Source organism: Channa argus, chromosome 14, assembly GCF_033026475.1.
Source record: "Channa argus isolate prfri chromosome 14, Channa argus male v1.0, whole genome shotgun sequence".
NCBI classification, from domain to species: Eukaryota; Metazoa; Chordata; class Actinopteri; order Anabantiformes; family Channidae; genus Channa; species Channa argus.
Genome location: NC_090210.1, coordinates 14,761,245 through 14,783,454, shown reverse-complemented (window position 1 = coordinate 14,783,454; position 22,210 = coordinate 14,761,245). Strand labels below are relative to the sequence as shown.

The following is a 22,210-nucleotide window of genomic DNA, read 5'->3' as shown; positions in this document are numbered from 1 at the left end:
GTGTGTGGTTTACAGAGACAATACAGGTGTGTTAACAGCATGACTTAATGTCTACAGTGAATCATATCTGTGAATTATTGTCCTCTGAGAGGCTCCATGGTCCAGGCCCAGAGGTCCATTGAGAACTGGAGAATAATGACAAACACAAGAGAGCTGGTGGCCAATGGTCATAAACAGATTGGAGACAAAAGTGTCCTCACAAAGCAGGGTTCAACACACACTAAATGTTTTTTAAAGATCTGACTTTTCAATATCAATGCGCTTTCTTTGAGAAGAAAGTCTTCACGATGATAAAACATCACCATCCATAAGATCGCTCATCCTAGCCCTGTAAACTGGACTGTGCTGTCATGGGAAACTAAGCAGGGGCAAAGGCTCAGACTTTAGTACCAACCCTGCTTTTCTATTGATATTTTAGATCTGGGGACAGAAAAACTTCAAGAGCTATTATATTCTGATTCTTCAGTCATACCACTCAATTCTGATCAAAATCTTGATAACTTCACTGCAACACTAAATGTCTTTGAATCTTGGATCTAATGCTTTTCAGTGGACATTTGAAAAAAGAACCTATTATCTCCCGGTGAAACCATTCACCCTAGATGAGGGACAGTCTTAGGCCTCATGCAATAAGCACTCCTTTATTAAAGATTTCTTCTCAAGTACAAGCGATTTATTGAAGTTTATGGCAGTTACCAATTTTCTTGTATTTAGCCGTTTTACTCACATTCAAACAAAATCATATTCACCTGTGATCCAGACCTGTCATACCGATCTTATGATGACATTTTAGTCACAGTATTAATTTTTCACAGGTCTCCTAATACTACCACACTGCATTAGCTTGGTAATGAAACCAAACACAGGAAGTAATTTTACACTGTAAGTCAAAATCAAATCAAAACTCAAAGAGCTTCCCTGCTGCCTTACAAATTTGAATTAAACTTAGGTTAAATAATGAACTTGTATAAGGTGATTTGAAATTCTAAAATCAACTCCTTCAAATGTACTTAATTTCAGAAAATAAATTCAATGAACTTAAGATAAAACCTTGACACATCTGTTTGGGAACTGACAACTGATTAACAGATCTGGGAACACTGGTCGCAGTTTGTAAAGAAAACTACTGTCAGCTTGCTGTTCATCAAAATGTTGCTGTTTTGGGCTGGACTGATGTCGGATCACATTCTTGATCCCATACAAATAGTTTATTTGGGTCCAGACTGAGGCTTAATGCAGCAAAGTGTCTAGGTACAGTTGTTTTAGTTTGCACCAGAACATGACTGAATGAGCAAAAAAACGTTTTAGGTCAATGGCACTGAATTTCTGTATACAGCATTTTATATCCTAAGGCTGCCCATTGTGATTTAAAGTTCATTTTAGAGATTGAAAGAACCGACAGAACAAGGACAAAAAAGTATGAAAATAAACCCAGTCATATTTAAGCTAACAATACTGGAACGTTCTTGCATGAGGTTCGATATGAAGCAACTGAGACTTTGATCAGAACCAACTGGCACGCTGTAAAATGTCAGCTCGTTGAAAACAGTATGACCTAAGACATTCTGACTTTTCTCTAGGGCTGGGTATGAGTCACTTGGTGAATTATTAACATAGTTTTCTACACAAGTATTGTTTAAAAAAATATTTTAAAAATAAAACCTTAAACTGTTTAATGGGTCAAAACATAAGCAGTTGTTCCAGAAGTGTCTTCAGGTAAAATAATCAATAATAAATCCAATAATAAATTAATCCAAATGCATTTAATTAATTTTATAAAGCTACAGTATGTAACGTTGATCAATATTTTTATAGTAATTATATGCCTTAAAACTTATCTTAATAGAGAGAGATTCTTTTAGAGGCTTCTGTGATGTAGACTGATTGAACAGAGTGCATTCCACCTTCCAACCAATCAGAGACGGACAATTATTTGCTCAGCTGGTAAGTTTTGTAATGTGTTTAATTTAATTTTATGACTAATACATAAGGGGCTGGGTTGAGCACAGCGCATTGAGATACATTTTCATGCTAATGATAGCTTGATTCCATGAAGTTGCATTCCGTAGCTTTAATTTTCAATAAAATGAGGGACTATTCAAATTTTGAAAAGCGAATGAAAATAACTAATTTGATCAGACATCCACGGTGAGCTTTCTGTACACATTTCTGTCAGTACCAAAACACCACAGGTGTTAATGCATAATATCAAACATTTCCTTTTACTGGTGGGATTAATTTCACTGGCAGGTGCAAAAGGGGGGGTTGATTTCACCTGTCTGTTTTTTTTTTCAATATGCAAGTGTGGTGTCAAACGAGAGTGCGAGGGAGAACATGGAATGTAGACAGAAAATGGAAAAAACACATTTCTCTAACCCCAGGGAAATGTAGTCTAAATCTATCACAGCCATAGACAAAAGTTTTTGTGAGACCACCCTGTCTGGCATTGCGCTAAAACAAGAAAAAGAAAATACAAAAACTGTACACTTTCTCAGTTTGTTGCAGGCCATGTTACTGGGATTGGTTTCACAAGCTGATATTTGGGCGTAATAAAACGTGCAGCTCGTGAAGAAGCAGGCTCAAGTGCACATGTGCTCACACTGTCCTGTGGTCAAATCTTATCACTAATCTCAGCACAGCACAGATTTGGTTTATGACACAACAATGACTTTAGAATAATGAAGCATCCAAGGAAGCAGAAATATAAAGCTCCTGACTGCAGTTTTAAAAGTAAAAAACTAAATTAATAGCTTTTGGTGGAATGATTTTGTCTCTTTGTAGAATTAAGTGTTCTCTGATTAAAAGATATACAATTACGTGTACAAGTTTGCATCCCCTTATTTTGAACCGTAAAAAAGAGTAAAACAAACTTGTTTACAACAAACACATTATTTTCATCAATATAATATTTAATGCACATTCAGCTAGTACAAATGTTCCTCAGAAAGTAAATGTTTCGCACTTAACACTAAGCAAAAAGCTACCAGCTATCTTTTTAATAACTTAGCTATCAATTTTTTTATTTTGTGGCATTGCTTTGATCTTCAACAAACTCAATTTGGAATTGAAATAATCAATACTACATTAAAGTGCCAAGTTTTTATTCGAGTAGGTTTACATTAAAACGCAATGAGGGAGATATAGTCTTTTTAACACACAGTGCCCAAAATTTAGATGTTCAAAGAGTGGTCAAAAAAAATTGATCATACTGATGATTTTGTGGAAAATAATGACAGCCCAAAGTCTTTGAATCATACACAACAGTAAATCCTCTCCTTCGGCAAGTGGGATTCATCTCTGTAAGATTAGTCGAATAGCTCCAATACCTGTAAATATCTTGGATCTTAAATATCAATGAGATTTGATGCATTTGGTTAAATCCCAGTACAAAGAATAATCCTGTACATCTTTGCATTCATCTTTTTGCTTTTGTCAGCAGTGAAATTATTAATAAATGCCAGTGTGCCAGTTACACAGGAGGCCATGCCAAGTCGTAATGGAACCAGCTTCATGCTTGAAAGATGATTTGCTGCTTTGTCTGCATGTTTTTTCTTGCAATGATTTTAAAAGCAGTTGATTTTTCTTTCAGCAGTATATAGAATTTTGTTTCTTAACTGAATCACTTTTTGTGTCCTGGCATTTCTGTTTCTTACATTTACTACAGGTTAGTAACTTGTGCAGTATCCACCAAGGTTCTGGTCATGTAGTCCTCTTTTTATTATTGACAAGAAAACACATTTGCCTGCAATCTGGAGAGCATTCACTATTTCCTGCATAGTCCTAAAACATTTTTTTCTTTGTTGTCCGAATAAGCTAAATTTCTATTTTCTAGTTTTTCTGTGAGCATCAGCTTTTTAAACACCCAACTGTTTATTTAGGCAAACCAACCACCTTTAATATCTCTTAAATATGTCCGTAGTTTTTGAGCCTCAGACCCATCTTCACTTGCACCTTGTTGCTCCTCATTTTTCTGGCAACGAAACATTTAGTGTCCAGTTATTGTTAAACCTTTGCAATTGGGTACCATGTGTTAAAAGGTATTTGACTGTCTATTCTGTTGCACAGCAGACAGACAAATACAGGTCCTATACAGATTCAACTACAAAGAAAAAAAAAAGAATTACCTGTATGTGATATGTATATGTTTAAACTGACCTTAGCATGCAGTGAGAGATAATAGTGACTTTAATAGCAGGCAAAGAATCACACAAGGTTTGGATATTTACTTAAATAAATAATAAGGGCTCACTTCACTCAGGGAAAAAAGCCTGCCAAATGCAGAACAGTAAGACAAAGTATGTTAAACAAATCTACTTTTTTCCATCCTTAACTGTACATTAATAGTTGATTTTCTCATGGTGAGTAGATCCAATGAAACAGGCTCCAGATGCATTACGTATGATGTAACTGTATATTATAGTAACCTCTTCTCCCATTTAGAACTAAAATTCTAATAAAATCCCAATTCCAAAAAAGGTGGGAGGATGTGTAAAATGTAAATAACAGAATTCAATGATGCGAATCTCACCAAATGTTAAAACTGAGAAATGGTACCATTTTATGGAAAGTATTAGCTCATTTAGTACAAACTATATACACACACACACAGACACACACATACACACACAGAGTATAAATATTTGTCATATCTGAACCAAAAACTGCTTGGGAAAATGAAAAATCTAAAAATTAAATTTGGCAATAAAGTGCAAATAATTCTCAAGAGCATCTTATTGCTCGCTAACATCTGACTTTAATCACTGCTCCCTGGAGTGTTTAAGACAGAGGTAGCCAACCCTGGTCCTCAAGGGCCCCTGTCCAACTTGTTTTCCAACTATCCCTACCCAACCCACTGCTGACAGTGTACATCAACTGTGGTCAGGCTATTAGAAGCCAGAAGCAAGATGATTAACATAATAATCAGCTAGATGGAAAACAAGCAGAGTTGGGTGCCCCTGGTTTAAGTCATTCTCTCCAAATTGCACTCATAAGACATTAATAAAATCATTAGGATGTAAGCAGAATGGCAGTTAATTTAAGACCACAGCATGAGCTGACGTTAGACCAATCTATGACACACGTCATTGACTTTGGGAATGTGAATAGAACACCACAAAAATGTGTCATTTAGAAAACTTTTTTCTCTAATAAACAACTACCCTTTTCTTTCGTCTTTGTATTTGTAAAAAAAAACAATAGATGATAAAACATCTGCATCTGTAATGATTTGGCAACACACAGTGGTATCAATGCTTGCAACTTAAGAGAGTTTCTGAAATGAACTAATATGCAGATGATGTGATTGTGCATAGTATGCTGTGGACATTTCTAGAGTAAAAACCAGCCTTTAAAAAAATTACCATAAACTCGGGCGCCTGGTAGTCACACGGTTAAGGCATCTACTCTCTCTTTCTGTCCTAGTTTCCTGTCACTCGCAACTGTCCACAGTTAAATAAAGACATAAAAAGCCACAAACACTCCTCATATTATTAGTCAAATAAAGGTCAGGTCAAAGACAAAACTAAACAAAAACAATATTGATGCCTCTCATGTTGTAAATAAAGCATAACGTACATTTCCAAAACGTTTTAACAAAAATACATGTTTCATCCATCTATTAATTTCAGCATTTACACTTTAAATTTTTTCCTAAACGATGTCAAACTCTGCTGGTAAAAAAACAAAGACTGAAGTTGATTATTGAATGTAAATGACAATTCTGTTAGAAGAAGTGAGAGCAGTGATGGGTGGGTGTGACATTTCCCTGATGATAGAATACTATAGAAATGTACATAATACTGAATTTATCAAGGCATCAGGTAAACATGGAGGAGTGATGAGTTTGTTTTCAAATCAAGGTGAAATTATGAATAAATAATTCAAATTATAAATCAGTCATTGTGGGGTGCTATTTGAGGATTTATGTGGAACTGATTAGTGAAAATTATAAGCTGAACAGAAAAAAAACACGTAAAAGGAGCCACTTAAGACAAACACGTTATTCTTTTCAACCAATTAATAATTTGTTAAACCTAACTTAAGTATTATTGAAACCTGAGTTAAAATACAATGCATCTTGTAAATGTAAACATAACCAGATCAGACTTACTCCCACACTGACATTCACCACCACATCCACTGGAAGAACCGCTTAATTTGGATTTCTGTTTAACGACACCAGCATTATGATTGTGACAGTTTGAAGAACATGTGACAGACAGGTGATCCCCCCCTTTTCATTTCATCACATTTCACCGAACGGTCATACACAATTACTGTTCTATAAGTAAACAGTTTTCAATCATAAAAGTACTTTTTCCTATCAAGATTTTAGAGGGAAAATTACTTATTGACTTACTGTAATGCAGTAATTTTGTTTCTAAGAATTTGCTTAAATGGATATTTATTGAGTACATTCTGTAAAAATCTTTTAATTTTGTCAATGCAAGATATTTTCCACAAAGTGACCAAGATTTCGAGCAGGAGGATTAAGATGACTTTCTTTTTACGTAAACAACAAAAAAAAAAAACCTTCTATTTTCTATGGTTGTCACTTTAACTGCTGTTGCAGAGGGTCTGAAGTCAGCACTTCAATTAATTTTTTTTATAAAGCATTTGATATTTTCTAAATATTTTCATTGAACCTCCTACTTTGGTCCATCTCATATTTACAACTGGGATTAAAAAATAATCTATTGTCTGTCTGTGTTTTATCCCAGGGTCTCAAAAAAATTATAGTCAAGTAAAATTATATTCACTGTGTATCTGAGTGTGTGTGAATAAATGACAGGCATTTCAATTCACTCTTTCAACAAAGTGCATGTTTCTGTGTGTGTGTGCATGTGTGTTACTAAAGCATGTAAGGTGCAGGTAGGCAGCTCTGTGATGATGTCATAGGACAAGTTGAAAAGCAAGGGGAGTCAAGCCCGTGATTGATTGGCCGTATAAAATTATATTGCCACAGTCATTTGGCCAACGTAAAACTCCTGGGGTCTAAAAGAAGGTCATGAGGCCGATCTTATCTTTTTAACACATTTTCAGAACCAAAAAAATGGGCTTCAGTTCCAAATTACAGGTTGATTTGAAGGATCAATGGGACATGACATTACTTATTCAAGACCTTTATTTAGGTGTTACCTGGACACTGGGAGTGCAGGAGGAGACTAACGGATAATAGCAGGGAGAAAACGTTTTTTGGTCCTCGACAGCAAAAGGCCTGAAGTTGTCACCCTCTCCCTGTGTGAGAGTTGTGTGGCACCAAGAGGGAGCAGGGACTTTTCCTGTCAGGGTGATCGGATTGCGTTCCGTTTAGCTGCTCTGCTCATGCTAGGCTGAGGCTTTGAGGAGAACCCAAGCAATGGCTGAGGAATTGATGTAGTTCAAGAATCAATCTCTACAGTGTGTGGCTGTGGGTGTCAGTGACAGAAGTTTTTCACCCATTGCTTGGGCAAGGTAAAGTTTTTTTCTTAGCCCACGCTTGGTACTTATTGAAGGTAATAGTAGGAGTTTGATGGCTGTCCTGCTAAGTTGTTTGTTTAAGTTTGTTAAGGTTCCTCCCATGGAATAGTTCTGAACCCAGGTAGAGGCTCATGTGTTGAGAGAGGGTTAACTAGGCATGAGAGTGTAAAACTCTTCTTTGATTGAAAGTTCAACGCCCGACTCGCTGGGTAATTCCTCGGTTAGGAGGTAGCGTTTCCTCCTTTGAATAAATTCTGGACCCAGGCGAGGGGCGTGGCCTGATGTCAGGAGTCGTCATCAGTGTCGTCTATCAAAACCTTGGTGTCACGGGTTTTGGACCTGGAGAGGAAATAAAAAACAAGGAATTTCACACTCTAATCACCTGTGGGTTACAGCACAGTTAAGATTAAAGAATCCTCTACAATCACAAGTAATTAATACAAGCTTTCAAAAACCGTTTACATATCGAAAAGTTTATGCTTTTCAAATATCAGGAAATACCACAAGAAGCCACAAATAACTACAAATAGTAGACACACTAAATGTTTGTTTTACAAACACGGTAAAAATAAACCAATTGATTGCTTTTGCTTGTTTTTAATGGAGAACATACAATAAATTAATTGGGACATTGGCACTTTCACTGAAAAGTAAATTACTGTTTAGTGTAATTCTATTGCATAGGTAATATGTACAAAATTCTTCATTCATTCATGTCAGCCAAGCTCAACATTTAAAAAATTAACATTGGTTCTGGCCCTTCGTTGATGTAAAGTTTCCCTTAATTTGGTTGTCCAGTTTGTCTAAGGCTCAGTTAGCTTGGATCTAGCTCGAAATTAACCCAAGTATAGTTCCTCAAATAGAAACATTTAGGTTTATTATTGCACTGGGTCCCCTACAACTAAAGAAAACAAATACATTTAAATCGAAAATAAAAAATTAATATTCAGGTATAACACCATTAATATCTTATTATTTAAACAATAATAGACTGTACAGTCTGTGTCATAGCCTAGACAGGTTGGTTTCTAGCTACGTTGTTATTGTAAAAGTTACTTAAACATAATATTTTAGGAAGCATCATCTAATATCTTAAACTGGTGACTACATTCTTTTTGTTTTCTATGATAAACCAAAAGGCAAAAACATGTTTATTGGCAAATAGCTAACACTGCCTATGATGCACTGAATGTTAGTTGCAACCTGCTTATACTGCTGGAATCAGTTTTTCAGTATAAAATTAACAAGTAAATAAGGAAATTATTCTCTAGCCTGTGTTGACATGAGTTTCTCTTTTGTCTTAAAATACTTGCTTTAACTGTCAATAAGTGTGAATTTTCTTTTCTTCACATCTCAAAAAACAGTCTATATAAGGCATATGTGTGAAAGTGGACAGTCCTTAGTTGTTTACAGGACACAATGGTTATGTTCTGGAGCAGTTTGTTCCAAGTCCATCTGGAAACTATAAACACAATATGATATAGGTATTTTCTCTATATGGTCTGTTTACAGCTGCATCTGTACAAACTCACTGTGAGGCAAGTCGTGGCCTGCGTAGACTCATGCTGTAGCTCCTCTTCCAGCTCTTCTTGCCTTGCCGGTTCCTGACTCCATCCTCTTGGTCCATCATCTGTTCCAATAGGGTCTGATCATCAGCATTCAGTGGTGCCACGCTAATGTCTCGGACAGCCCTGAACTCACCACAGTTATTCAGATGTTCGTTCTCCAGTCGGAAGAAGTTCCACACAAAGCGCCTGATAAGGAGAAGACAGATTGTCAGCAGCCATCAAGCGCTTTACACTGCTTCTTATTCACCCATTCACACTCACAATCACACACACACTCATACACCGATGTGGGAGCTGCTATGCAGCTGGTCAACGCTCACCGGAGCAACTAAGTTGGGGTTCAATGTCTTGCTCAAGGACACTTCGAACCGGAGGAGCAGGGGATTGAACCAACAACTGTGAGATTGGTGGACAACTGCTCAACCTTCCTGCGCCACTGTCACCACTACACATTCATCTTCTTGAATTAAAGGACATGCCCTTGGCTCTAGGAAAAAAGTAACTGATTGTGTACAATATACCTAAAGACCTCCATTGGGGCCAGTACAGTAGCCAGTATGTCAGCGATGCCATGAACACCAGAAAGTGTGCTGAGAGACAATGTTAAAGTCCATGAAAAACGCAACAGCACATCTTCCACTATGGCACTGTAGTAATAGGCCTGAAGAGAGAGACAGAATAGAACATCAAACATGTCAGTTTATATGCTTATACTGAAACAATCAATATAGTATGAGCCTCTCTAAAAACAGAGAGGTTCCTTCGTTTGTGGAAAAACACCTTTTGTGGGTAGACTATCTCCTCTCTCAGAAAGGTATTTTCTCCTGCATTGCGGTCAAACAGTCCCCAGTCCATCTTCAGATCCCAGATCAGAGTGTAGCATGAACTAACCACTAAACAGCAAATATACAAGTAGAAGAAGATCTTGCTATCAGCATGGGATTCAGCTGGGAGGAGAGAGAGAGAGAGAGAGAGAGAGAGAGAGAGAGAGAGAGAGAGAGAGCAGTGTAAAGTTAGAAAGAATTAGATTAACGATTCAGAATGGAGGAGTTGATGGAAGATGCATATTTGTTTTGTGATAACTGCAAACCCATTAAGGAGGGACACACACCATCAGCACACCATCAGATCTCAAATCTTTTTTTATCAAATGTTGCGGTAGTACATACATACATACACACACATATACATAAATATACATACATATATATCACTAGGAAGACAAAAATTTTAAATGCTAAGAAACTGAAATTGTCCCAGTTACTAGAACTTGGAAGAAGTGAAGACAGAACTCAGCGTGATGAACCACCTAAGTTTAATACATGACGACATGGAGAAGAACACATGCATGTTGGTGTCTTCTGGCTTGTATGTCTTAAACCCATTCTATTTATACTCAAACCCAAGAAAGGAACCACCCTCACAAAACATGAATGAAGAAACCAAGTGCACGGAGTTAACAGTCATCATTCTTGTCCCTTTTTCCGTTATCTGTTAATGTCAATTGTGAAGCAATAAAATCCTTTTATTGTACCTTCTTATAGATCTTGTGACCCCAGGACACACTACCTACTACATTCTTTTGGGCCTTATAACAACAAAGTGCCCACGGTGATCCTCTAAACATGACACACCCTGTACCTTCTTGTCCTCTTTGTGACCTCTTCAATAAGCCCATCTTTTTGCCTGTTTGCTAATTATCCAACCATATGACTAAATTTACTCTATTCCCTGACATGTTGTACTCATGAAATTGTACAATAAGAATTTGTCAACACAACTGGAGAAGGAAAGAACTGAAACGTAAAAAAGAAAGAAGCTCAGAGAACATCATAATATATTACTTAATTATGGAAAAATATACTGTGCTCTACCTTTATGGGTCTTGTAGAGGGCAGCAAAGGTGACAACAAAGAAGGAAGTTGAGTATTTGCCGGCATTAACCAGGTGGGGAAATGCCCGTTTGGTGTCACGGTAACGTCGCAGACACTGGACGAATCTGAACCATGCAGGAAGACACTGGATCACTGCACGGACACCATAGGAGTAGGAATTACACACATCTTTATCTGCAAAGAATGACATGCAGTGAGCGTGGACACAGCATTAAAATACAAACTTTCTGTCACTGTGAATACAGGTATACAGATAAAGAGTGGAGAAGGGCTGTCAAATACTTTTGTGACCAGAAACATTGAAGAGCTTGGCAGCTATGCAGAGATATTTGCTTTTAATACTGTCCTGATTCTGGCAAGCATGTAGGTGAAAAGCTGGGTGGAGCTTAACCAAACTGGGAGAAGGCATGATTCGGCTTATAAGTCTCGTGCCAGACAAACAGTAGCTGGATGTCTAGAAACATATTCTGTATCAGTTATATACATATAATATACTGTTTGCACATTAGGTCTCACCTTTAGTGGCGATTAGTCCTTCATGATTATTCCAGTTGAGTTCAAAACTGTAGAAACAGATCATGTACTCTAAATCCATCAGAACTACCACCAGAGAGTTTAACTGGTCAGCTAACCAGAAGTCTGCAAAGCCCACACGATGGAATGGAGCAGTCACAACTCGAAACTAGGGATGAAAAAAACGATGGGTTCATTTATATATTCTTCATGTTTCAACACTCTAATTACTATTTAATTTGATCATTATTTATACACTGTAGAATGAAGCAGAAAATTATAAGATGGTTAACTAGTTTAATATTCGATTGGCTATAATGTTTCTTAACCAAGAGCAGAGGAAGCTGGATCAAGTTTGAACTCAAAGTATGGTGTTCAGCTCTGTATGAGCATCGGTTTTTCACATGGTGTTCTCTGATTAAGTGTTGTTACAGTTTGTGTGATAAGTCTTTTAGTTCATGCAGCCTATGAAGATACTGTACCAACAGGAAAACAAAAGATTACTTCATCACATTCAAAGGCAAACAGAGCAGACACAAACCATTTAGAAAAAATATATGAATATAAATCAGGTGGTTTATTTTTTACTGAGAGATGTTACCAGGAGTTTGAGCAGCCAGAATCTGGACTTATAGTAGCAGGTCTTGAAAGGATTTATGAGGAAGAGGAGGAAGAAGCCGTAGAGCGCCAGAGGGTTAGCCTGCATTGGAACTAGGATGCTGCTACTGAAGAGACAGGACAGCAGGCTGACGCACCACAGCACCCCCAACAGACCTGCAATCTACTCACAGAGAAAAACACACACACAGAAAAAAAATTCAGCAGAATCATGGTGATTGCTCCTCACACTTATTGAGGACAAAAATGCTAATGGTAGACAATGTCACTGTGACCTGAGCATGTTGGGCTTACTTTAGATAGTATTTTGTGTGTGTGTGTGTCTGTGTGTGTGTGTGTGTGTGTGTGTGTGTGTGTGTGTGTGTCCAGACCTCAAACAGATGCTGGTGGGACAAATTGTTTCTGGGGTTGAGTTCAAAAATGAGCACATGGTTAACTCCTGCCTGCCTCCAGCCATAGGTGTTGATGCCTAAAAGATACAGATGGTCAGACAAAATATTGCTTGTGTGTATTGTATTGTGTGATCATTTAGAATAAAAACACATTGGCAGGAATGCATTAAAGTTCAAATTATAGAGGGATGTGTGTGGCTAACTGCATACTTTAAAATGTCAAACTGCATGGAAAAGGAAACTGTAACGTTAACCCCACCAATGTGGGTAGTGTTTCATTATTGTACAACTAGTTTTATGTTACATGGGTAATTTTACCTGAATGAACAGAAACTTGATGCCAAATTTAACATCGACCCATCGGTGTGTGTGTGTGTGTGTGTGTGTGTGTGTGTGGGTACCTAGCAAGAAGAGAAATTCTATTAACAGGAAGCCTCCTCTGTAGATCCTGATCATAGGCCAAACATCACCACTTGCTTTCATCACAGCTAAAGATAGGAACAAATGAAGAGACAGTGTGACAGATTAGAGGGAGCAAAAACCCTAACACCACACCATTCAATGCTACCTTAAAAAATACTTTTAAATAAAAGGCAATACATTTTTTTTCTCCCTCTGGGAAACCTCCAAAGAAAACCCTCTATGTCAAGTAGCAAATCAAAGTATCGACCTGAGTGCTGCTTGTACACCATAGTAAATTTGTCTAAGTTACTACAAATATTTACATTATATTGTTATACTATATATTATAATGTAATGTTTTTCAACACTGTGACACTACAAACAGATGCTACTGTAAACTGCATTGAAAGATTGACATATTGAACACTGCATAATTTATGCAAAAAGGTATCATTTATGCAAAAGAGTATCTTGTAGGTTATGATAGAACATGAGTAATTACATTTTATACAATGATTCAACTTTTTCCATCTAGAACCACAAAGTGTCTTGCTGTGTCCAATGCATATTGCAAGTAGATTTCTGGTCGTAACACACTGACACTCAGATTCACGAAGAGTCACTTGACCATTAAAAGTCTGATATGTTTAATTTGTAGCATAATTAGATGCTTAGATATGTGAAAGTGTGTGTGTGTGTGTCTGTGTATGTTTGTGTTACCTGTAATGACCACAGTAACTATTAAAACAAGGAATACTCCACAGTAAAGTCCAACTCTAAATGTGGTCCAAGCAGGAGCCGGCTGCAAGCAGACAGAGAAATAAGATGTCAATAGGACAACAGGTCATGATAAGGAGAAAGAAGACTAATAAAAGAAAAAAAAATTTTTTTTTTTAAAACATTTCCAAAGCATCATAATAAAAAGTCACAAGTGAATGTAGATACAAATAGCAGAGCATCAGTGTGTATAAGCATATTAGGTCTTATTCAATACTGTGTGTGCAGAAACCTATTATAAATGTACACTCAAAAAACTGTCAGATTCAGTATCAGTATAATCAAGTAATGAAATGGTAAGTACTTGTACTTCTACTGCAGTTGCATCAGTACATAACTAGCTAATTATGTGTCTGTGTGTGTGTGTGTGTGTGTGTGTGTGTGTGTGTGTGTGTGTGTGTGTGTAACTGACCTGTGCAGCTCCAAGGGGCGGTACCCTGAGCCTCTTCATGGCCTTCTGCCTGTCACCACCTTCCAATTCTGTTGTGACCAGTGCCTAAAACACACAGAGAAATAAAATACCTTCAGTTCTCTGATGATATCTGATAATACTGATCTGATAAAACTGATGGCTTCTTGCTGGTGGAATTATAATACTGACACTGTGGCCAGTGTACAACATTTTTTAGCAATACTGTACTTTTGCAGATGACCTTATTACTATAAATGTGTGTACCTCAGTTTCAGAGATAAGCTGTGTAATTTTCTTGCATGTGTAAAATGGAGCCACTTCAACGTGGGCCACCCTCCAGTCGGCACCCCTTGTCGTCTCCAAAATCTTGTCATGTTTCTTCAGAATCTTCCTGAAACCTGTGAAGTTCAGGTTCTGCAGAGATGAAGAGGAACAGAAAGAAGAGTCAAAGCCATTAAAACCAGCTGATCTACCATGCTGAAAGAGAAAAAACTATAAATGAGCTAACCAGGAAAAGAGATGCGTATGTCGCACAGCTGCTTAGTAAAGCAGAACAAATACAGTCTGAATTATCTATTTATAACCCTATTCAGCACTAAGTGAAGAGTCGAGATTTTATGACAGTTATCTACACATGCAAACATAATCATGCCCTTTTTACGAGTATTCTAATACCTTCAAGCTATGTTAATTAAATGTTTTTGGCATTGATGTTGCATTAGTATTCAACACTAGGGCTACAGGATATTGGAAAAAACCTTTAATATATATTGCAATATAAAAAAAAAACTACAAGAATTTTCACTAAACTACACAGTACTTGAACACATCAATAAAGAAGTAGGATGAGTGACAGCTTGAGGTTGAGCGGAGAGTGTGGGGATACACATTGAGTAAACAAAGTATTTGCCGCTCACGTTCATTATGTGTGTGTCTAACATTCACTATCTTTAATAAAAAGGACACCTTCAGTTGACCATTTACTGAAATCATTTTTGCATTCAACAATAGCGCATCCACGCACAACACTGGTTATGCAACTAAATTCAGTGCAAAGAACACATAAGCATGTAAGCACAGGGACTGCTCCTCTTGGAACACTGTGATGACAATGCTAAAATGATATATCATGCAGCTTTATTTAATGCCCTGAGCGGATGGATTTTGAGTTCCATGCTACAGCTAGCTTGATTCACAAAATTTGCAGTTTGTAGCTTTAATTCCAAAATATTTAAAAACCAGTAAGGGGTACATCCAGAAATTGGATTTTATTTATACCCTAAGCTTTAATTCCAAAATATTTAAAAACCAGTAAGGGGTACATCCAGAAATTGGATTTTATTTATACCCTAACAGCCCAGTTACAATTTCTATTAAATGATAAATCTCAAGTGTTAATAAAGCAAATTTCCAATTTGCATATTTATTTTACAGCCTGTGTTACACAGTCAAAAACCTGATTGACTGTTTAAAACTTTTTCTCTAAGGATCTGAATCAGCAGAACTTCCTGCACATGCGCAGTGCAGTGAGTGAAAATTCAGTCAGCATTGACCCTGTCAAAATGCGGAATGTGGAAACTTGAATTAAGCTGTCTTTGTCTGCATGTTGCCATGACTTCTATGTGTATGAATGTGCACCTGATAGTTCTGCAGCAGTATGAGGCTGAGGTAGAACTCTGAGAAGGCCAGCTGCAGGTCCTTTATGTTTCTGTGTTTGCATCGCTCCTGCTGCGATAGGGCGAATACAGTCTTCCTCCTCCTCAGGCCTTGGCCTTTAGCTGCGCTCTCTCTCTGGGCATCCAGAGATGACTGAAGCTCATTCTGCAGCGTGGCGAATCGCCGCTGAGCCTCAGCCAGCTTTTCTGGAGGGAGGGCAGGAAAGACAGGAAGACAATTTCAAAGATAGAAAGCCATTGTTGGAGTACATTGAGTGCTACATTTAAACAAGTGACTTGAAGCTAAAAAGTACAACTGCATATGGATGGAGCATAGGAGTTAGCTGTAGTCATTACCAGAGTAGAAAGTATTGATCTTGGCCAATTCTTTTTCACACGTCTGGAAGAACTTCTCCTCAAATTTGGCATAGTACCTCTTGACTGTGTCTTCATCTGTGACTGTAAGAGTAGATAATTTGGTAGATCAGTACTGGTTAAATCTTTATGCCCCTGAATGCAGATTGAAAAAAGGAAGGCAAAGAGAGGACAAAAAAAAAATACGAATAAAAAAAAAAAAAAAAAAGGACAAGAGCTCCTGTGGAGAGTGCAGAGTGTTCTTGATATAGTAAAGCCCTGTATTGTCTTACTTCAACCAGCAGGGGGAGCAGTGAGACAGCAGCAGGGTGTTGGGCTTCCAGAGGTCATAATTTTTAACCCCCCATGCTTCATGTAAAAAAAAGAGAACATTGAACTCAACAGAAACCATTAAGGAGGTGCTTCTTTCATCCTGGGATTAGTAATATCAGTAAGCTCATGCACCAATAATCCTCATAGAATGTATTTTTATATATTATTCATTACTGCAGAAGTGATAGTATGTAGCAACTTGGTGACCAGATGAGCTCATATACAAACAATAAATAAGGAGGAACATGTAGCCATCATAAAACTAAAATAATACACAGTATAAAGTACATATATGGTTTCTTGCCCTTATGATTAGAAGAAAAAAAGAATCCCTCTTCTTTCACTTACTAAAAATGTGAAAGGAATCTCATTAAAGGCACGACTCTCAAGTTCTTTAATACTGGGATTAAACTAGACTTTAGAGAAATTCAAAATACCAATTTTTTTTGTCCTTTTCAGATAATCCCGTGAGTTCAGGGTCGCCACAACGGATCATGGTCCGCATGTTGATTTGGCAGAGTTTTTACGCCGGATGCCCTTCCTGACACAACCATCCCCAATTTCTACCGGTCTTGGACCAGCACTGCACAGCTGGGGAGGGCAATGGGCTGTTGTCTTGTCTTGCTGGCGTGATACATTTTTTCAAGATGCATGCAAGATGGTCTCACTCACTTTGTATTAGCTGAGGAAGTATCTGTTCCAACTAGGGCTTTGCTATATCACATCAAATATTTTATGTCCTATAATTTCTGTGCATGATAAAAATTTGTCATATTGTTATTACTGAATATACACTTACATCTTGCTAATATTAAGTTGGAGCCTCTTTTGCCTTTAGAACTGCCTTCATTCTTTTTTGCATAGATTCAACAAGATGCTGGAAACATTCCTTAGAGATTTCTCTCCACATTGACATGATAGTCTCATGCAGTTGTTGCAGATTTGTCAGCTATACATTTTTAATGTAAATCTCCTATTTTACAACATCCCAAAAGGTGCTCTACTGGATTAAGATCTGCTCAATAAACCAGTTTGAGAAGATTTTAGCTTTGGGACATGGAGTGTTATCCTGCTGGAAGTAGCCATCCGAAGATGGGTACCCTGTGCTCATAAAGAGATTGACATGGTCAGCAACATTTTTCAGATGGGCTGTAGCATTGTGCTTTGGGCTGTAGCATAGCACAAGACTTATCAGTCAAGTCAATGTTCTTCCAATCTTGCATTTTTCAATTTCAACAGGTCCTTGCAAATAGTAGATTTAGCTTTCTGTTCTTAACTGATAGTAGTGGCACCCACTGTGGTCTTCTTCTGCTTCAAAGTTCAATGTGTTGAGTCCCGAGATTCTCTTCTGCATACCTCAGTAGTAAAAGGTGTTTATTTAAGTCATGGTTGCCTTTCTAGCAGCTTTATTAAGCTGATGTGGCTGGCAGAAACATGGTTTACATATTTTAAATCTATTGTGAAACAAGACTGCTTTTTGAAAACTTCAGGCGTTTTTTTCTTAGTTATTTGTGTGTAGAGATGAGTGACTAAAACAGTAGCGGAAAGCAACTTTTTTTATACTGCTACTGGCTACTTTGTGTGATTCGCAGTTTTAATCTTATATAAAGTGGACTGATTTAAAAACAACGCAGCATGTTATATCTATATGTCTGCAACAAGCAGATTCACTGAATATTTGCTGACCATTATTACTGAAGTGCCAGAGCCCAAAGTATTGTATTGTGTAATTGTTATTATTTTTGATCTCAACTATTTAAGAACTTATGCTGGTACAGATTCTGGGTAACTTTAATTAAATTGTGGACATGGAGATACTGTGTGTAAAACGACTAACTTGTACCCACTGTCACGTCACTGACCAAACAACAACTGAGGGAGCAGGTGGTTTTGAGTCAGACTCTGCAGAGTCTGTGATTCAGTGTGTTTCAGACTGGCTGCTTTTAGACAAGACACCAAATTAACTAAATTGGAGCGTCCCAACCACTCCCTCCACCTCTCACTCTCTCTCCACCTCTCTCACAAACAGCCACCACAGTCAGACTACAGTAATCTCATTATCCCCTTTTGGCCTTATTCTGCTCTTTTCTCTCTGTGTCTCAGCTCATGTCATCATGATTATTATCATGATGACATGTCTGTCTCTCAGTAATAGGCTATACTTTCTATCTGACAATTGATGTTTTTAGCTTGTTTTCAGCAACACCCTCTTTTACTCCCACACAGCTTCACGTATTTACAGTTGGAAACCAACCAATGCAGAGGTTTATTTTACCTTCAGGGCGCAGTGTCTTGCTCAAAGGCACTTAAACTGTAGTTAGACAACGACATTATGTTATTTAAAAAGTAAAAGGCGGGTTTTACAGTTTTTGACCAGGTTTACATTTGTGTTGAAAATTTCTTTATTCACCTAACCGCATCATACAGTATGTGCTGCACAGAGCATCATGTAATTATGTATTTTCAACTTTTTCCCAGTATTGCCATTACCAGCATTTTCCTTTTCCTTCAAGTATATACTTCAAGATATTGTCACATTGTCATTTGATAATTGTTTTTGGAAAATCAAGTAACTATGGGGAGTTTTTAAAAGTAATTTCCCAACTGCAGCCCCTACAGAAATGTTCAGTTATAGATGTGATTTAGTTCTGATTAATTTTGTTTTTTGCAGTGCAGAGAACACAGCTGCAGACTTAGGCCAAATTGTGACAACAAGGAATGTCAGAGTCTTCAATGAGAGGTTAATAGAAAGCCAGGGTTAACTTACTATCTTTAGCATTTTGTCTCTGACAATACCCCAGAGTACTATGTGTCTACAGTACATAGAATATGGTATTAGCAAAAAAAAAAACTGTCTAAAAAAAAGATTGCGGTGTCTGTTTTATCATTTTACTTAGTTGAGTAGCCCAAATCTATAGAAAGCCGTTTTAAACATTTATTAGGTCTTAGTTTGACATTACATTACCGATAAATCGAAAAAAAAAAAAAAGATTATTTAACTCAAAATTGTCATTCAAGATATCTACATTTGCATGCTGATGAGTAAATTTGACAAATTTAAGATATAAATAGTTACTTTTGACTCACAAATTCTTTTTACATATTCAAAATGATGTAACTGGCATTACTACACAATTTTAGCATCAATTAGACCAAAAATAGTTCCTACTACAGATTTCTGCAATATATTTGTGACTAATCAAAACTGTATTTTAAGATTTCTGTAATTACATTTGGCTTAGTAAGAATGACTCATTAACTTGCTCAAAATTACCAAGTAAAGATTAGTTTCTTAAACAATTCCATTTTGCCTGTGCAAAATCTAAATATTGACTAGTCATAATGTCAAAGATTACGAAAATTGGTACAAATCAATTTTTTTGAGGGCTGACCCAAGCTATCACTGGTCTAAATTCAATTACAGATATCTGAAAATGGATTTCTAAAGTGTAAAGGCAGATATAATAAATTTCAGTTATGACAAGTCATAAATTCATTCCTAATTCTGTCAGTCAAATAAATGCAAAATCGTGTGTCTTTGACGACTCCGTGGATATCCATTGGACTTTATAATGCATTTAATTTTTTATGCACATCATATATAGACAGGATTCTGGGGCTGGGAGAAAAAAAAATATCCAACAAGAAATAAAACCATGGTTACCAAGTTTAGATGATACGTGTCTCAACCACTTACCCTACCAGATGCCCCCTGGAAATCCTAAACTTACAGTTTGCCATATGACTGTGCTTATTTCCCAGACTTTATACCAGACTTTGGTACTCAAATCGCTTTACACTGCTTTTCATTCTCACACATACACACACTCAACTACTGATAAGGGAGCTGCTATGCATGGAACCAACTGTGGGATTGGTTCATTTGGTGGGATGACCACTCTACCTCCTGCGCCACAATTGCCCTTAATTAACAGCATGGTTTACATTTGAATCTCTGTATTAAAATGTAGGCATTTTAAGTTTTTTTTTTTGGTGAGTCAGTGTTTTGTGTTGCTATCAATAACTGAGTCAGCTAATGATTAGACTTCAGTTTAACAAGTTTCCAGCTAAAGTTGGTCACATGGGGAATTAGAAGAAAGACTGAGTGAGATAAGCAGCAATAAAAGAGAGCAAAGGGGGAAAACACATCAATAGGCAGGCCACAGTACAAGATGGCATGGATAAGTAGAATGATGAGGGTACTGATGTACAATAACAAGCCTTTCCAATACTTAACATGTGTAAAATCTATTTGTGTTGCTCCAATTCCTTGGTCTCTTAAATTGGCCTATTTATTTTATACTAATTATACTCAAAACCAAGTGTAACTAGGGAGATTTTGTGCAGTTTGCAAATCTTATGAATTGAATTGAAATGTGTGTTGGAAGAAATTGACTCCGGTTGCTAAAAGGTTTTTCTCTATATTTCTTTCTCTATACTTCATTGCTTGATGGCTCCAGAAGGGACCTCAAGTGTCTTCCAACTGCGGTGCTAATTGAGCAATTCACTGTGCCAGATACCCCAACACACGAGTAGTGAAGGGGAAGTTCATTTCCTGTGGACAGCAGGACAGTGTTAACCTACTGTTGACATAAAAGAAAATTCCACTTGGACCTCTCAGTCAGAGACAAGTCACAGAAACATTCTTAAAATAAAATGCAATAAAGGGAAAAATGAACCAAAAATATAATAAGGTGGTTGTAATCGTTAGTCAGAAAAAGAGAATGGAACATCTTGTGAATCACACCACCATAGAAATCAACAACATGCGAGAGCAGACTTCAATATAGAAGAACACAGAACAATATATAGAAATGTGTCACACAACCAGGCTGTCTATTAGTAAGATAAGGAAGTCTACCTACAATGTTGCTTATCATTCACTAGAACATAATAACATGATTAAAATGCACAGACGTGTAATTTTTTATTACTCCATGAAACAACACATCTCTATCAACCAAAAGCGGTTCTGTGAAACGATCATGCTTAGAATGCTGACATGCTCATGTTTAGTAGGTATAATATTAACCCCCCTCACTTAAATCATGTTAGCATACTACCATTTATTAAATAACAATGAACACAAAGCATAACAGAGTCTACTGTTGCATTGATTTGATCAAAGTCCTGGATAAACTGAAATTTTGACCCTAAGATTGCAATGGATGAAAATTTGCTGTTTGTTCTGACGGGACATTAAGGTGTGTACCAAATTTAAATGCTATAACCTTCTATAGTTGTTAGGGTTCACAGGAGTCTGTAAAATTCTGTGAGGCTGGTCAGAGCTTTACCTCTTGCGCAAAGTTTTCTTCAAATGGTGGATTGTGATGCCATTACCTCTGCTCTGTGGAGGTTGTTGCTGATGTTGACTGTTGTTTTGGGATTTTCACAGCTCTCACAATGCTTCTGTCAGAAGCTGTTGTTTTCCTTTGCTAATCTGTTCTTTCCACTGTATGTTGCTTTTGTTATGGCTATGCCCAATTTTTGTGCAAAGCCTCTGACCTGTATTTCTCTTTTCTAAGATATAAAATGTCTTGCCTTTTCCTATACACAGCTTACTGGTTTCCATTTTGATCCCTTTTTATAAAAAAAACAAAAAACTGAACAACCTTCTCAAGGCTAAATCCAACTGTGCTCACTTAGAACTAGTTTTTTTTTTTTTTTTTTTGGAAAAAACAATCTCACCAGACTGACCTGGGTAACAAGAAAAACTGTCAGTCATATTACTTTTGGAAGAAAGAGAAGTACGGTAATCTGTTACAAAAGGTTCTATCTTCTATGTGGATGATGATATCAAGATGTGTCAAATACTAAAAGCTGATATTCCTAA

General features: G+C 37.0%; 1 protein-coding gene across 1 annotated transcript in view; it reads right to left on the bottom strand.

Moving 5' to 3' along the window:
• Positions 1-4,169: 4,169 nt before the first annotated feature.
• LOC137140762 (xenotropic and polytropic retrovirus receptor 1 homolog) overlaps positions 4,170-22,210 on the bottom strand; it is a 34,947-nt gene continuing 16,906 nt past the window's right edge. Inside the window, exons 3-16 of the mRNA XM_067529361.1 lie at positions 16,048-16,149; positions 15,674-15,897; positions 14,300-14,449; positions 14,036-14,119; positions 13,567-13,648; positions 12,846-12,932; positions 12,424-12,521; positions 12,036-12,215; positions 11,438-11,603; positions 10,901-11,095; positions 9,807-9,973; positions 9,548-9,687; positions 8,991-9,212; positions 4,170-7,797 (exon numbers count right to left, since the gene is read on the bottom strand). Of these exons, the coding sequence (XP_067385462.1) occupies positions 7,743-7,797; positions 8,991-9,212; positions 9,548-9,687; positions 9,807-9,973; positions 10,901-11,095; positions 11,438-11,603; positions 12,036-12,215; positions 12,424-12,521; positions 12,846-12,932; positions 13,567-13,648; positions 14,036-14,119; positions 14,300-14,449; positions 15,674-15,897; positions 16,048-16,149 (1,952 nt within the window). The 3' untranslated portion in view covers positions 4,170-7,742. The remainder of the gene's footprint in view (positions 7,798-8,990; positions 9,213-9,547; positions 9,688-9,806; positions 9,974-10,900; positions 11,096-11,437; positions 11,604-12,035; positions 12,216-12,423; positions 12,522-12,845; positions 12,933-13,566; positions 13,649-14,035; positions 14,120-14,299; positions 14,450-15,673; positions 15,898-16,047; positions 16,150-22,210) is intronic.